This window comes from Accipiter gentilis, chromosome 13 (genome assembly GCF_929443795.1).
Source record: "Accipiter gentilis chromosome 13, bAccGen1.1, whole genome shotgun sequence".
Taxonomy (NCBI): domain Eukaryota; kingdom Metazoa; phylum Chordata; class Aves; order Accipitriformes; family Accipitridae; genus Astur; species Astur gentilis.
In genome coordinates, this window is record NC_064892.1 from 29,126,293 (window position 1) to 29,143,387 (window position 17,095).

The 17,095-nt window shown below is 46.2% G+C and overlaps 1 protein-coding gene across 1 annotated transcript; it reads left to right on the forward strand.

The window, feature by feature from the left end:
* Positions 1-335: 335 nt before the first annotated feature.
* CNMD (chondromodulin) lies at positions 336-15,749 on the forward strand. Its single transcript, XM_049815867.1, has 7 exons — positions 336-432; positions 598-732; positions 3,103-3,243; positions 5,882-5,995; positions 9,829-9,982; positions 11,300-11,502; positions 13,932-15,749. The coding sequence occupies exons 1-7, from the start codon at positions 361-363 to the stop codon at positions 14,145-14,147; spliced, it is 1,035 nt and encodes a 344-aa protein (XP_049671824.1). The 5' UTR covers positions 336-360; the 3' UTR covers positions 14,148-15,749.
* The last annotated feature ends 1,346 nt before the right edge of the window (positions 15,750-17,095 follow it).

Below are 17,095 nucleotides of genomic sequence, written 5' to 3' on the forward strand. Positions count from 1 at the left end.
TGTCAGCCCTCTGGCTGTCGGGGCACCTCACCTCTCCGCGATGGAATCCCCTTGTGTTCCTGACTCCCCCAAAACTGGAGCCAAGCCCCGGGGCGGGTTGGGGGGGGGGAGGGAAAACCACACACATAGGGTTGGGATAGGGGGTCACAGCCCCAGAGGGGGGGGGGGCTCTGCCAGTTGTTTGCCGGCTCAAGGGGCTCATTGTGCCCGGGAATGGGGCGGTCCCGTCGTGTGTGTCCCCCCCTACGGCCGGGGCGGGCCGGGGCGGTGCTGCCCCCCACCCACCCGGGGGGAAGGGGCCCAGGGCCGGGAAAGGGGAGGTGGAAAAAGGACGGGAAAGTTTTCCTTCCAGTGACAGCCATGGCAGAAGGCTCCGAGAAGGTGCCCATCGCCCGAGCGGGGCCCGAAGATGTGGAGCAGTGCCTGCCCCCCGTGAGTGCGAGCCGGGTGGGATGGGGTGGGAGATGGATCGGGATGGGACACCGAGGAAAGGGAACGGGGGGGTTTGGCTGGGGGTCCCGAGGTCACGGGTGGGTGTTTGTGTGTGGGAATTTGGGTGTTCTCGGCCCGAATCCAGCCCCGCGTTCTCCTCGGCAGGCCTACGCCGCGGTGTCCCCCCCCGGGCCGGGGCGGCTGCTGAAGGCGGGGGCGGCCGTGCTGATCGCCGGAGCCCTCCTGCTGCTGGCCGGGGCCATCGGAGCCTTCTACTTCTGGAAAGCCACCGAGAGGCAGGTGAGGGCGGGAGGAGGCACGGCAGCCCACCGGGGGGGACTGGGGGGGGGGTGGTGGTGGTGGTGGGAGGATGGGGATACTCCTTACGAGGTGGATGAAGAGGGGTTGAAGGAGAGCTTTTGGGGTTTTTCCTCTATGCTTTCATTAAAAAAAAAAAAAAAAAAAATCCAACCCAAAAACCAACCTCACGCTCGTTATCTTGACCGGCTGTTCGGACGGAGCCTGGTGGAAGCGCGTTTATTAACGAACGCGAAACGTAGCTTCGAGAGCACAGACACCACATTGATTTCTGCTCGCAAATCCTCAGCGAACTCAAACCCCAACAAGTCCCCAGGGATTCACATCCTGGGCAAACTCCAGCTCCCAGGACAAAAAAAGCATTGAAACGTGTAAATTCCTTCTTCACATCAGCTGCATTCTTGGTCCAGGTTCTGCCTGGACCCTCAAATATGTAATGCTATATTTAACCCATTAACAGGCACCATTATTTCACTCTGACGGTTTGTATGACTGTGCGCACACACAGGCGTTTATGGTTAGCAGCTGTGGAACAATTTTTAAAGTCACGGTAAGTTTTATTATTTACATTTTTTGGAGTACATGAAAAACCCTGTATGAAAAGAACAAAACTGAGAAGGTGCTGATCAGTTTAAGAACCAAACTTCAGAGCATTAAAACGTGTTATTAACTTTTCTGTTTACATAAGATTTTGGTTTAAAATGTGGTGGCGCACACGTGAACGTAACTTGCTCCTTAAGTGCAATTAGTATCTTTGAATTTACTTTGGAAGAAGTTTTGTACCACCTCCAGCCACGCACCAGTCCCCATCAAGAAGAGCCTTGTGTGAACCCCAGCTGCCAGAGCAGAGGTGTGCTGGGGAGACAGACACCCCCCCCCCCCCCAGGAATAATTCAGATAATCAGAAAGAACGTACAAGGTTTTACACCAAAAAGGTGTAAAGGGAGAGGGACCCGAATGGGTTGGGGAGTACAGCACATTCAGCTCTGACGGGGTGGGTGCATTTCCAGAGTACAGGACAAAGTTTCCTTTTTTTCATTTTTTTTTTTCCCCCTCCCCGATTGCTCCCATCATCTAAATGCGGGTTTACAAACCCTGTCACATTCATAGCTGTCTTTACCTGGTGATCGACTTGGAAGCTTAAAGACACAGGGGAAGCTTAGAGGTATTATTCCAAGCTGCCTTCAAACTCAGAAAGCTACACTTGACTTGCAAATGTTTAGGAAGCAACTGTAAAACTTAAATGTAGGGTCATTCATAACAAAAATTAAGGCAATTTTTAAATTATTATTTTTATTTTAAATCTTTAAATTCTCCCGTAACTGTCAGGGGTAACAAAGTCTCAGCTCCAGCTCAGGCCCTTGCAGGGGACACCATGTACTTTGGTCTGGTTTTATGGACTGCTTTCAACAGGAATCCTAGACAGCAGAGAGAATATGGGACTGAATCTGTATAACTGAGGAACCATAAATCTTTGACACCTTAGACTTTCCTAAGCAAAGGTGAGAGAAGAAGAAATTTGTCTCTAGCTGTCAGTGTAAATTTTTCATTAAAATGCTGTAAGGCTTTTTTAAGACCAGAAGTAAACTGCTTGTGCAGCACTTTTAGCAGAGCTGCACAAGAGAATCGCAAAACCCCTCCACAGATTGTGGTCCTCCAGCAAATAGAAACCACGCTGCAGCTTTCCTCACTGAAAATAGGATAAGACCAAATACGCTGACAAGGAAAATACGAGTCTATACAACTTCACATCCAATTTAAACAAAGTTCACATCCATTACAAGCTAGGAAGCATGTTCATAGTCAAGAGGAACCTGTTTTCCTGTGCCTCAGCAGAACACCCTAAGAGATAAACGGGGGTTAGCCTCCTTCGGAGTAGGATGTTCACTCCTGCTCTCCTTTGGGAATCATGCCAGCGTAAGAAGCGATTCCTAAAATATGACCTAGAAGGAGGTTTTTATGTCAGAATGAGCCTGGATGTGGACTCACCCTACACTGTTTTTGAAGTCAAACTGCGAGTAGTCCCTGGAGGAGGGACCTCAGGAGGTCTCTAGTCCTACCCGCTGCTCAGAGCAAGGCCAGCTGTGGGGTCACAGCTGGTTGCTCAGGGCTTGATCCAGTCAGGCCTGGAAAACTCCCAAGGATGGAGAAACGCACGACCTCTCCGGGCAACCTGCCCCCATGGTGAAGTGTTGTTGCGGTGTTGGTTGCTGGAGGATTACGAAATGCCTACAGAAATAAGAGTCAGGAGCTGAGTAGGGATATGACAAGTCAGATTGACCCATCGCCTGCTGTAGGAGGAAGGTAATAAGCAATTACTGACATGCACTACTGCTCTTTTATCGATTCCAGGTGTACAACGTTCACTATACTATGAGCATTAATGGAAAAGTACAAGATGGATCAATGGAAATAGATGCTGGGAACAACTTAGAGACATTCAAAACGGGAAGCGGGAGTGAAGAAGCTGTTGAAGTTCATGATTTTCAGATTGTAAGTACCACCACCCTTATCCTTCACGTAACACGCTCCAGCGCTGGACTCTAAGGATACCCTGCCCTACCTGACTTCTCTGTCCCAGTCGGTCTCAGGTTCCAGCCCCCAACTATCCACACAAACATCCTTGCTCTCCTGGCTTGCTTTCACAGCAAGCCAGGCCGTTTCCTCCAAAACAAAGTCTTAGTGCCTTTTGGGGACAGGCCGTGCCAGGTCCCACTCTGGGAAGCAGCACGGATTAGGCTGCATCGGGTTTGGCTCCACGAAACACTCTGCATTTTCAAACCATTGAACAGATCTACGACACGTGCCCTTGGGAGTCTTGCTAGAAAAACCGTCCGGCAGGCTGTGACGCAGCCCTTGTGTGATTTCATACGATTTGAACTGGAAAAAACACCTCCCCCTCCCCAAAATATCACCCTTTTAGGAGCACTGGGTCAACACGATAAGCCAAGTAGACACCAAGGAGAGACCACTATACAGTGCTGGACCCTGGCAGCTCGCTCTGCTCTGACGTCCAAGGATGGGAGCTGCTCTCCATGGCTTGGCTTCATCTCCAGGGGAGAGGATGGAGGCATTTAGCTTAGCTTATGCATCTGTACATCAAACGCACAGCGCTGGGACGACAGCAAACACGTTTGGGTACCCCAGCAACTTGGCTGTGGCGGCTCTGCACAAAGTCTGGACTAACAGATGCTGAATCTTAGCAGAGCTCAACAGCTTGGATAAAGTGGTTCACTGAGCTGTACCACCTCTGAGCTACTAAAGGCACATCTATGTGATGTTGCAGAAAGCTATTTACAGGGTCCGGATCCTGCAATTAACCTTCTCAGGTGCAAAACACCCTACATAACTTCAGAGTTAAGTCCTCTGTAAGTCAAAGCAGCACCTAAAACAAAGACGCTACTGCTAGGAAGACCTAGCCAGGGCTTCTGGAGCAGCCACCTTCCCTTTGCTGCATCTAGAAAGGTGAGGAAATTCAGCTCCTTGGCTTCTCAGCAAGTACAAACCAATCCACTCCAGAAGACCCAGGACCCAACAGCTGCAGATCAGCCTTTATGAAACTCTCATTAACATCACCATAGCAACATTATTAGCAGCTGAATAAGAGCTGCCACGAGCTCTTCCCATTTTTCCTTCACCGTTCCACATCTGCACAAAAGCACCAGCCCACTGGAGAGACGCTGAATTCATATTGCCTCCATGTGTGCTGCTGGTAAGCTACCGCCTGTCACAACCAGGTCAGAAATCAACTCCCAGCACCAATCAGCTAACGGGACCTTCCAGGGACAATGCCTGCTTTTAATTACAGTGGGCCAGGGACAGGCTCAGCAAGAGCAAAGGGATGCTGCCAGTTGGGGTTTGAGCCAAGAATGCACATAAAGGAGAAAGAAGTTGAAAAGATGTGCTTCCAACAGCCAAGTATTTACATTAGCAGCTTTGGATTGACTGGCGCCACTCAAATGATTGCACCGTCAGTGAAAACTTGGATTTGGCAATATTAAGATACTTATTCCTAGCACGTTCGGTGCACCACAAAGTCTCATTCCCTTGTGCACCCATCCATCCCTGCACAGTCATCCCCTCTCTCACTGCTTTAAAATGAGTCAGTTGGTTTTGATGGGTGTCTGTCCAACTGTGCAGGACTTGCAGGCACACGGGCCAAGACTCGGGTGCCTCAGTACCATCCATCTGAAGCTGCACTAGATGCCCGAGGCATCCGCGATGCCCGTACGAGGCAGGTGAGAGGGGTCACGACGACACCCGTGTCCCTGTCCTGGCAGCGAGCGGCCGGGCAGAAAACCAGCATACCTCGGGTGGCACTAGATAATTATATTTAGGTGGCTGAATGGAGCTTGCGCAACCCTATGAAAAAAGTTTGGCCATCTACAACGAGGTATCAAAAGTCATAACGTAAAAGAGAGCTCTTTCATGGGTACCCAAAAACCTACAGCAGAAACACAGAAACTACAGCCAAGGTTCCTGTGCCAAAATGTTGATGCCCAAGATGCTGGCGCAGGGCTGGCAGATAAGATCCAGGACTTGCAGGAGACCTGCAGCCCTCTGGAGCTGCTGGGATACCCTTCTCTTGCTTAAAACTAGACATCCATGGTTTAGGCAACTGAATTTCACCCTCATAGGCCAGATAAGGGAGTCCCACACACAGATTTCTGCACCAAATTCCCCATCACGAGCTTCCCCTTGCTGTCACAGCCACTTACGTGTATAAATTGGACCAAGCAGCCCCCCTAGTTCTGTAAACCTGTGTTGTAAGGGTACCGCACCACCAGCTAACACAATTTTGAGGCTGCCTACGTTAGGTGCTAAGCTATAGTTCAAATCATGTCAACTAGTTCCTTAACAGAGCTACTCCAAGTAGTCTACAGCAGGCATGGAAGCACTTATATAAAACACCCCCATCTCTCAGAAATCGAGCGAAAACTTCTAGACCCACTTGACCAAAACTGTAAAGCTAAAATGATGAGGGAAGAGTGTTTTATTGCATCTAGTTTTAAGGAAGATTTAACCTTCAGACTAAAGATTCAGTGGCAATTTTAGCAGAGCTCGAGCGCTTTCTTGGGGGCGGTGCGGAGCCGGAGGGCTGCACACAACCCCCTGCCTTCTGCTTTTGCAGGGCATAACTGGAATCCGTTTTGCTGAAGGAGAAAAGTGTTACATCAAAGCTCAGCCAAAAGCTCACGTCCCTGAAGTTGATGCTATGACTAAAGCGAGCCTCTCATCTGAGCTGGTAAGGTGGAAATTTATTTACTTTTTAAAAACAAATCTTTGTATAGAGAAGGTCTTAAAGCGGTATTTCAATATAAATATAAATGACATTTGAAAGCCACTGTGGATAGTGGTAGGGTTGTTGAGGGTTCATTGACTGATTGCAAGGGGTCCCTGAAAGGTAAGTGTGATGGGTTGACCCTGGCTGAACACCAGGTGCCCACCAAAGCCGTTCTATCACTCCCCCATCCTCAGCTGGACAGGGGAGAGAAAATACAACAAAAGGCTCGCGGGTCGAGATAAGGACAGGAGAGATCATTCACTATTACCGTCACGGACAAAACAGACTCAGTTTGGGAAAATTAACTCAATTTATTACAAATCAACCAGAGCAAGGTAATGAGAAATAAAACGAAATCTCAGAACACCTTCCCACCACCCCTCCCTTCTTCCCGGGCACAACTACACTCCCGGATTTCACCACCAAGCCCCCCCAGCGGCACAGGGGGACAGGGATGGCGTTTATGGTCATCACACGTTATTTTCTGCCGCTTCACCTCCTCAGGACGAGGGCTGATCACACTCTTCCCCTGCTCCAGCGTGGGGTCCCACCCACGGGAGACAGTCGTCCACGAACTCCTCCAACGTGGGCCATTCCCACGGGCTGCAGTTCTTCACGAACTGCTCCAGCATGGGTCCATTCCACGGTGTGCAGTCCTTCAGGAGCACACTGCTCCAGCGCGGGTCCCCCACGGGGTCACAAGTCCTGCCAGAAAGCCTGCTCCGTGGGCTCCTCTCTCCACAGATCCGCAGGTCCTGCCAGGAGCCTGCTCCAGCGCAGGGTTCCCACGGGGTCACAGCCTCCTTCGGGAACCCACCTGCTCCGGCGTGGGGTCCTCCACGGGCTACAGGTAGAGATCTGCTCCACCGTGGACCTCCCTGGACTGCAGGGGGACAGCCTGCCTCACCAGGGTCTTCACCACGGGCTGCAGGGGAATCTTCGCTCCGGCGCCTGGAGCATCTCCTCCCCCTCCTTCTTCACTGACCTTGGTGTCCGCAGGCTTGTTTCTCTTACATGTTCTCACTCCTCACTCCGGCGGCAGTTTCTCCCCCGTCCCAACTTTTTTTTCCTTCTTAAAAATGTTATCACAGAGGCGTTACCACTATCACTGATTGGCTCGGCCTTGGCCAGCGGCGGGTCCGTCTCAGAGCCGGCTAATATGGGCTCGCTCTCTCTCGAACACAGGGGAAGCTTCCAGCAGCTTCTTACAGAAGCCACCCCTGTAACCCACCCACCCACCCCACCCCCCCCCCCCGCTACCAAAACCTTGCCAAACAAAACCAATACAGTAAGAAAAGCAAGATTGGCGTCAGAGGCATCGCTGTGTCCAGGGGCATTGCGAGAGGCTGCACAGTAGTGAGGGGGGAAGCCATAGACCGATTTCTACCAGATCCATAGACCTCAGTGACAAGAGCAGCTGCCTGAGATCAGGCTGTGCACAAGGCTGGAAGGGAGAGCACGGAAGACGCAGCTCCTTTAGTCAATGCGAAGAGGAGTCATGGTAGATGCTGGGAGATTTCTATCAACACTCTTGAGCAGAAGCAGGGACTCTGTCACTCAAGTCCTCTTAAATAGTCAATAAAGTGGAATTGTGGAAAACATTACTGCAAAAATTGAGATAATGCTGAAGCAATAACAGTTAAAAAAAAAAATCAAGAGTTTGTCTTCTTAGACAGCATCAGCCTTCATTTTAAGATACCGTGTTAACTAAATTTCATGGAATCTGCATCGCAACCACCACTAAGGCTGCAGTTCTCGCCCAGATACCGCCAAAACCTCTCCTTACCTCACATTTGTGAAAAAGTCTATCACTTTGTGTGCGCAAATCCTGAGTTTCCCAGAGCTCAGAACCCCAAACCCATTGCTCACGCAGGAGCGGCTCCAGTGCCTTGAGTACAGCTGAGCCCGGACAGTGGCAGGGGCTCAGCCCCCGGCAGGAGAGCCACAACCCCTTTCCCTGGGTTTGCCCCACTCCCAAGAAATTAAAAGCAGATACAATTAGCTGGGAGAAAGGCGCTGTTAAGGCTGCACCTACCTGCAATGGTGCTGTGATTACCAAACATCTACTTAAGGGGAAAAAGGTCTCTCTAAATCCCATCAGCAAGGCACCAGCAACATGGCAAAGCCCCCTGAAGTTGGTGGGATTTTCTCCGTGATGGGGAAGAGATCTTGCCCAGATTCCAGGCAGAGACCTGCATCTTTCCCACTTTGCCTTACTTTAAAGGCAGGCTGGGCTTCTTGACTTCATGAGCACTATTGCCTGAAGTCAAGGTTTCCATTTTCCGTCTTTTTGTAAGAACAAAGTCACAGTCCTGACAACATTATCCTAAAATAGTCAAAAAGGAAATTTCTAATCTTCTACCTGGCTGGAGCAGACCTATTCCCTTGTCCTGTATTCTGTGTATCTTCTCCAAAGGTGCATCACCTACACAACCACTGCAATAAATTGTATGCACCGAGGCCAAATCAAGCAGCCGACTTAGTGCTACCATTGGGATATTAACCTTTCCCTATTGCTCGACTTTCCACATTAGATGTACAACGGGAATGGCAAAGTAGTATTTATTTTTTCTAGAGCAAGTCCTCTCTCTGAAACACACATATTTAGAGGAAAGTATGCATATGCCGTTTTCTTACAACACGTATCATAACCAACACTGCCTATAAAAATGGTTGATTAAAATAAGCTTTTAGATACCCAAACTGTGCCTGCTCACAAGTCAGGATCACCTCAAACAGAAACAAAGGATATTTTTATTTCTGAAAACTAGATTCAGATATTTCCGATGCTGATAAAAGCTTAAGTGGGAGAATATAAATACAGAGCACTTCTCACTAGACAGATTGGATAGCGAACTTAAATGACTTGAGACCTACAAAAGAAATCAATAAACACACTAAAGGAACAACAACTCGACAGAATAAATTGATCTAGTCAGTTATATAACAAGTTTTGATGACTTTTATGGAAGCAATTTAGAATTTTAACTTTGAAATCATACTGGTTTTCATGATTCAAAAGTTGGGTTTCTTTTAATATTTCACTGTTGCTATAAAATACTTACACATTTTATGTAAAATAATACTTTGAACTAACAACTTTAAAGAATCAATCACTGGCATTTTCCTACATTACTTTGAAGATATGAACCAAAAACCTGCAGGGTACACTTCAAAAAGGCAGGCTCCTTTAACTCGCACTTCAAACTTTTGGTCAATTCAATTGCTTTTACCAAACAAGACCTTTAATCAGACCGATCATGTTGACTTAAAATGGGAAGCTGGAGCAGTTCTCAAGCTATAATCCTCTCTAAAACTTTTGAACAAGGTTCCCCACAGACACACCTCATTGTAAGCACAGTTATATCCTGGAGTACCTCAAATGAGAACAGGGCACGATAAAAGTTTAGAGTCTTGTTTTTAGGTGGCGTATTTCATTGGTGCTTTGCTGAAGGTGGTAAATCTTCAAAGTTTCTACCACTTGAAAAATCTGGCGCTTTGGGCTGAAAGATCTCTGACACCTAGTCGTTGTACATGGGGCAAAAGCCTTCCAAGACAGAGACAGATGAAATCTTAGCCCCAGCAAAGCTGACAGTAGTTTTGCCATTCATTTCAGTGGTGGCAACCTTTACTCAGGCTTTGGCTCGGTACAATCCGTTCACATTTGTGAAATACAAGGATGGTCGGTATTAGCTGCAGCTGATGATTATACAGTTTGATGCTCAAGAATTAACAGCAAGCAGGCACATGCCTGTTCACTGAGCAGCAAAGGATTTATGCTCTTCTATTTGCAGGAAGATGAAATCATGCCCGTGAGATTTGATGAAAACTCCCTTATCTGGGTGGCTGCAGACGAGCCTATCAAGCATAACAGTTTCCTAAGCCCCAAAATTTTAGAGCTTTGTGGGGATCTTCCAATTTTCTGGCTGCGACCAACATATCCCAAAGGTAACACTTCTTTTATTTGAAAAGTATGCTATCCCTCCCTTCACCTGAACACCTTCCCCAACTCAGGTTTGCCACCGAGACTTGCACACCTGGGAAACCAGGATCCTTTATCGTCTCCTCCCTTGCCCAGCCTGTATTTCAAGCCCTTGTGGGTTGGTGCCGAGACAGGTTTGGAGTTTATCCACACTTACTAGATGTTTTCGATACTTGTATTTCCTCAGACAATTTATTTAGCCCACGTGGGTGACTTACTATGAGATGAAACATTCCCAGAGGTCAGCTTCCTTCTACAGAAGGAGAAGACACAACAGCTTAAACTAGCCCCCAAAATGTTCAGGCAGCTGACACCAGGTAGCAGGAACATTATGCTTGGCTGGGAGTTGGGGAGTATCAAGCTCCTGATCTGGGACTATAGCCTCTCCTGTTTCCTACCCTGCTTTTCCCAAGGATTTCAGTGGAGTGGAAGGACGAGAAGCTTTAGCTAGACAACTGGTGGATGAAGTTTATGAGGTCCTGGGGGCAGTTGCAGGACTGAAGTACTCCCATCAGCCAGAGCCAAGTTTAGCAAAGGTGTTCCGGAGTCACCAGGGAGATGGCAACTTCTCCAGGTGACTTCCAGGCCTGGGAGGAGAAAAGGCTTGAAAAGATTTACTTCTCATTGGTCCAGTTAATATCAGAACACTCAGAAAGGGAAATGGAAGGAAAAAAAAAAAAACCACAACAAAAAACCCAAACCAAAAGAACCCACCCAACCCAAAAACCCCCAAAATGACACCACATTTTTAGATCACCTGTGGATGTAAGCTGCCAATATTTTCCACTTTTCTCATGACCTTGCATATCCCACTGGGCAAAAGAGCAGTATCAAAGCTGTCCAGAAGCTGTTTCCACCAGGTTCACTAGCTGCCCTCGGGAGCAGGGCACCAGTCTGTCACAAAAGCACTTAAAAAAATGAAAATAATCAGATGCCTATGACTGGTCTTGCTAGTGCTGGCAACTGCTGCTGAGTTAACATCAGTGACCACAGGGTGGGTCAAAAAAACCCCAACAGATCTCACACCTATTTTGCCTCAAGGGGAGGAAAAGGCAATCACACACCTCTTTGGACTGACATTGGTTGGAGATACAACACAGGAAGGCAAGCAGCTCCGACGGGGATGCTCAGCAAGTTTGCCACCACACGGTTTCATCTGTCCCTCTGTGCTCCCCTCTTTTTTTTTTTAATATTTACAGAAATCAGTGAAGCCTTAGATAATGTGTGGATAAATATAAGGACACGCTAAAGGTAAGATTATCCTCTTGTGATTATTTCTTCAGATAACCAAAGGAGAGAAATTAAGAGAAACAAACGCCAATTGGAATCAAACTTTGATACAGAAGACTTGGAAGCTGCTACTGAAAAAGTAAACACCAGGTTGCTTACCATGCAGCTGACTCAAGAGCCTGATCACCAGTCTAATGAAACCAGGCCAATGGGACAAGAAACCGATCAAACACTTAATCCAGACAACCCATATAATGTAAGTATTTGCACTGTAATCTTCTTTCAGAGCCCAAGACTGTTGTAGACAGGCAACAGTGGTGATGTGGGGTTTGTCTGTCTTTTTCTTTTCTTTTTTTTTTTTTTTTTTAAATCTGCGCAGTCTTTGCCTGTTCAGCTTTTCTCTGAAATTACAGACTTGTAAAACACCTAAGGAGCTCAAAGAAGTCTTCCCTCAGTCCTCTTCTCCCTCCCTCATCCCAGTTTCCATTAGACTTCAGTCTGAAACAAGCACAAGAGCTTGAGGTGGCAAGATTAAGGCAAGTTGATGCCAAGTTGCTTTTCAGGGTTTCCAGGTCGATGCGGAAGCAAGCAGCACTAGACAGTTCTGACAAAGATAGCACCTTCTGAAAACAATCCAAAGCTGGTCTTGATCAGACAGCTGAACCCCATCATTTACCGACAATGTAAGGAGTGAGCCCAGTAGCTAGAAACATACTTTTCCCTCAAACAGGAATTAGTATCAGAAATGACTATTACAGAGGAAAGGAGTAGCAGTGTCTGGTTGCAGAGAGATGAGGGTTAGGCCAAAGAAACTTCTTTTCTCAGCCTCTTCTCTATCAGGGTAAACGGCCCTAGTCTAGGAAGCAATTCACAGAGGAGAACCTGATTAGGGACAGCAACAGTGGGTGGAGGATGACTATTGCAAAACGTGTTCTCGCTCTTGGAGACGAAGCAGCCCACAGAAAGAGCACAGGAGCCGCCCCGCTGTGTCCCAGCACCTTTGCCGTGCTGCAGGAAAACTGACTGTACAGTAGGCACCTTCCAGTCTACTGCACCAGCGCCAGACAATTTACACCCACCATTTGGTGCAGCAGGAGTAAGTCATTTTAATACAACACTGTCACAAGATAAATGCCTCCTGCTTTGGAACGAAGTCCCAGCTTTGACTTGACATTTATGCAACAGCAGGAGATCATTATACTGTGACAGCATTCTGCCAAGTTGACATCCCTTAATTAAACTTAATCACTCCAAATAAAGTGGATCTAAATCGACTCTCTCACGAGGTCAGTGAAACAGCAGCGGCACTGGAACGTAACTTCTCCTCGCAGCTACTAACGTGACCGTGTCTATGGGGTCTGAGCTGCCCTGTCTCTGGAGGGCAGTGGCAGAACTACTGCCACAGGTCCCCTCTTCCAGCCGGAGGGTCCCTGGGCCAAACGGAGAACGTCCATCAGATACGGTCACCAGACTTCCCTCGGCCTGCAGGGCGGGATTCACCTTCGCCAACAGTTAGTGCGTCGATGCCTAGAACCAAGCTTTCTTTACAGACTGATTCATTCTGTTCAAGAGGACCATTAATTACACTGTAGGTCTTTCCTGTACGATTAAACAAATCCTCCCTAGAGCTATATCTCTTCACCCACTATGAGTGGAGTCTGGACAAAGAGCTCAGGTGTAGGAGTTCACACTGCAGGTATCCGAATTCAAGGATGATGAATCCTGCCCAAGGGAACGACACCCTCCCTGCTCTCAGGGCTGGCAATGGGTGGCTGGGGGCCTGAACGACACCAAGCTGTCACTAGCATCCCGTACAAGCCCAGACAAGAGAGGGCACTTTCTGTACCTCACCTGTTCGGTGTGCTGCTAGTTTTCTGAATGAAAAACGCTCAGGTAAAAAGCTAAGTGTTACTCCCGCATTTGCTCTTTGCTGCTGGTTTTCTTGAAATAACACCAATGGGAAAAGAACAACTGAGTTTCAAAAAGCAGAATATCCAGGTTACTTTTTTTCCCCAGAAAGGAGGAAAAGAATTTTGAAGGGTGAAGGCAGTAGCGAGAGCCTGCTTTTACATATTTTATGCATGCCTTGCTCCACGTAACCCCTTACTGTCAGATACAGAACAGGCAGAATTCTCACTGTCCACAATGCACCTAAGTGTGGCAGGGGGGGAAACAGACTGAAAGACAAGGGAGAAATATTCAGAAAACTGCAGGGTAACAGCTTACTGAACAGTTTCCTGGGAATGCTGTAAAAAGCATTAAAATACAAAAAATAAACCAAAACATTAAAAATACAGCATACACTTCAGCCATTGTCATCTACATAAAAGACCCAGATAACTGTCTTGAAGTCTTTTTCATCACTAGTATTTAAAACTTGGGAGTTTACTGCTGCTGATCTTTTGCAAGGACTGTAGAAGAAAAATAATGAAGTTTAGAGCTGTCTGTTGTTTCTTTCCATTTTACATGGGTGACTGCACCAATTCTACACTTCTACCAAACAGAGCAAGACAAAAGAAAAAAAAATAAAGCAAGACACACGGGTGAGTTAGTCAGAGTTCTGTTAACTTCAAAGGGACCAAGATTTCAGTTTTTACCCTTTGTAGGGTTAACAGGAGCATTGGTATATTCTACATTCTCTGAGAATGAGAGCAGCGGGATGACATTTAATATTTTACATTTCAGCAACTGGAAGGTGAAGGGATGGCTTTTGACCCCATGCTGGATCACTTAGGCGTGTGCTGCATTGAATGCAGACGAAGTTACACACAGTGCCAGAGAATCTGTGAGCCTCTCATGGGCTACTACCCGTGGCCTTACAACTACCAAGGCTGTCGTACTGCCTGCCGCATCATCATGCCCTGCAGCTGGTGGGTTGCTCGTATCATGGGTGTTGTGTGAGAAAAAGCAATCAGAGCCTTGACAAAATAAGCAGGAATGCAATGACGACAAACTGGTAAAAGGCTACAACCAAAGCAGCAGTACCAATCCTGGCTTTTAAAATCCAAGTGTGTGTTACTGCACCAAAAGCAGGGTCAGATATTCTACCTGTAAATAAAAATCTTAAGTTAATATTCTATTAGCTTTACAAATGACAAGGGTATACTAGCACTTAGTGAATTAAAAAACAAAGACATCCCCAAAAAAAGACACTATTAAACTTTGCTCACGAACTGGTTTAGCAGTCCAGAAGCTTGCTCATCAATCCAAAATCAGCCTTTTGTAACAAAACCCTCTCTTTCCAAGCTACATGTGAAAATTTACGTCCAATTAGGCAACTAGCTCAACTTGTACACTTGGGAGTACCTTTCATCCACGTAGCTTACTTAAATAAATCACAAGTTAAGTTGCTCCCCGTTGCTATTCATACCAAGTTGCCAGGTCATTATGAATGGTTATAAACCAATTACAGCATACCTTTCCCACAAAGCTGCTCCAGGGGACACGGGAAAGCGCACATTGTGCTAAATCGGAAACAAACGGCAGGGAAAGGGGCTGCGGAAGGGAATGTGCATGGCTGCAGAATCAAAACCCTTTGCATGTCCCAACATCAAAGAAGCCCCAGCATCAAGAATCTTGTATCCACGATACCACTCTAGTGTCTAACAAGTATCTGCTATCCAGCTACTATAGCAAAAGTATTTACACGCAGTTGCAGACCAAAGAATCCCAAGACCCTTCAGAATCTACAACAGCCACTGTATTTATAAATCCTTGAACTAGACACTTTTGACACAAGATTACAACCCCTCTTTATTCCACATGGATAGCAGCCATTCACGCTAGCTCTTTTAGCTCTGCTGAAGCTAACCTCCACTCCCCACAAGAGAAACTGCTTACCAGTAAGAAGAAAAAAAAAAAAGAAAGAAAAAAAAAAGTTTTCTAACCTCACCCCTTTTGCTTAGGCAAACTCTGCAATTATTGGGATTGAGCCTATTACATATTAAATCTCTAAGGAAGGTACTAAGCTGAAACACTCACCAAGATGGAATGACTTAGGATTTCTAGCCTTGAAAAACAAAGATAGAGGTATTACACTGCCTTCATCTATACCCTACCATTGAGTTTATGGAGCTATCTACATGGGCTTTATAAACAGAATGGTCCAATTTTTCTTAAAGTTCACTTTCTGGAGCATTCATTTTTGTGACTAAACAGCTCTTGAGGTGTTGCAAGCCTAGTAATGTTATTAACACAGCGTGACACACAGAAAAGAGGAATTAATTTGACATAATCGTGGCTTAAAGAAAATAAAGACAACCTCATGTGGAATGCTAAACTGCATATCTAAAAAGCAAAGTGTTAAATGAGAATAAGATGAGAATAGAATTCAGTATTTTGTTCTATTGTAGCTTTTTTTAATATAAGCTTCACCTTCCCTTAATCTCAAGACAACTTGCTTTGAAATATTTAAATTAAAAACTTCTTAAAGTGGGATTTCAAGGCCTGTTAAATTTGAGTTTCTGCTTTTTAAAATGAAAATGACCTTGATCATTATGTTGTTTTAGAAGTACGTCATTCATATGCTTAGAAAAGTCAGTTTTCCTTTTTTTTTACTGCAGATTAAACAAATACATTAAAAACGGCAAACGCTTTCTGTCCTTTTTTGCAATGTAGAAAGTATAATGGTACCTTTATGTACGTGTTCAAGAACTGTCTTGAGAGGAAAACAAGAGGATCAGCAAGTGAAACACTGAAGACAAAGAGAAGGAAATGTGACAGTATACATGAACTAGACTGTTGCTGCCTTTTGCATCTAAGGCTGTCTTGAGGCAACCCGTGACCTGCTTCTCCCTGTCGCCCCCAGTAAAAAACAACACTCCCCAGTCTCCTTCTGAAGACAGAAAAAACTGTCTTGTAGGTGATTTCCATGCCTACACATTCTTAACAAAATTAACTCTTCCTAAACAAAAGGCTTGTATCAGTTGTTTTCTATAGGCAGTCACAAAGTCTGCAAGAAGTAAAAAAGCATCCTACTCATGGATGCATTGAACTGTCACATATAGCATGTACGCTTTGAGAACCCTTCTGTATGCACCACACCAAGAAAGCCCCAGTGATCATAAGATAAGCAGATATACTACTTACACTGTGAGTAGCACAATTGTCGGAACTACAATATTGCCTAATTACAAGACAGAGGGCACAATTTATCCATTTCCAAAAGATACGCAACAAAATGTCTTCCCCAACTCATGCTTCAAATAAGCAAATTCATATTTACCTAAATATCATATTCAAAGAAAAAAAAAGCGAAGATCTCTTGCTGCAGCAAGGTTGAAAAATCTTACTTAAGCGCAACATCTAATTTTGAAGGAAATGTTCTGAGGCGACATAGCAGTGACAATAAAACCAATGATCCAACGGTATGAAAAGATGTAGCAATATTCCCCGCAGTGGTGGCTCAGACTACAGTTCCAACTCTCCGCAGTGATCCTATTCACTACTGTACAGCATTTACTACCAGTGTTGAAGACAATTTTTCCACTGCCACCACAAATATACCTTGCACACTGGAGAGGCTACGTCTGCATTTGGGTGGGGGGAGTGGGCGGGCGGGGGTGGGGGGAATCTTCCTGAGTCTGACCCTGCACTAGCAGAAACCAGTTCAAAACCTTCCTTTGGCCAAACCTTAGGGGAGGAAGAAAGAAAAAGGGATGGGATTGTCACCAATGGTGTTTCTCACTGCAGGTGGGTGGATGTTAGTCAGAGCACTGTAATTCTACTCTCCTTAAAACTTAATTACCCATGTGATTATGTACTAGGAGGATTAGGATGGCAGGGAAGGTTAGAGTGGAAAAAGGGGATAAATTCAGGCTGGTGGAAAAGAGAAGGAAAACAGGCAACAA

What these genes read in the sequence shown, in the direction of transcription:
- CNMD (XM_049815867.1), top strand. Translation starts at nt 361, where the DNA reads ATGGCAGAAGGCTCCGAGAAGGTGCCCATCGCCCGAGCGGGGCCCGAA. An exon ending in TGGAGCAGTGCCTGCCCCCC is followed by an intron (nt 433 to 597) that starts GTGAGTGCGAGC and finishes TCTCCTCGGCAG; the next exon opens with GCCTACGCCGCGGTGTCCCC. An exon ending in GCGACCAACATATCCCAAAG is followed by an intron (nt 9,983 to 11,299) that starts GTAACACTTCTT and finishes TTATTTCTTCAG; the next exon opens with ATAACCAAAGGAGAGAAATT.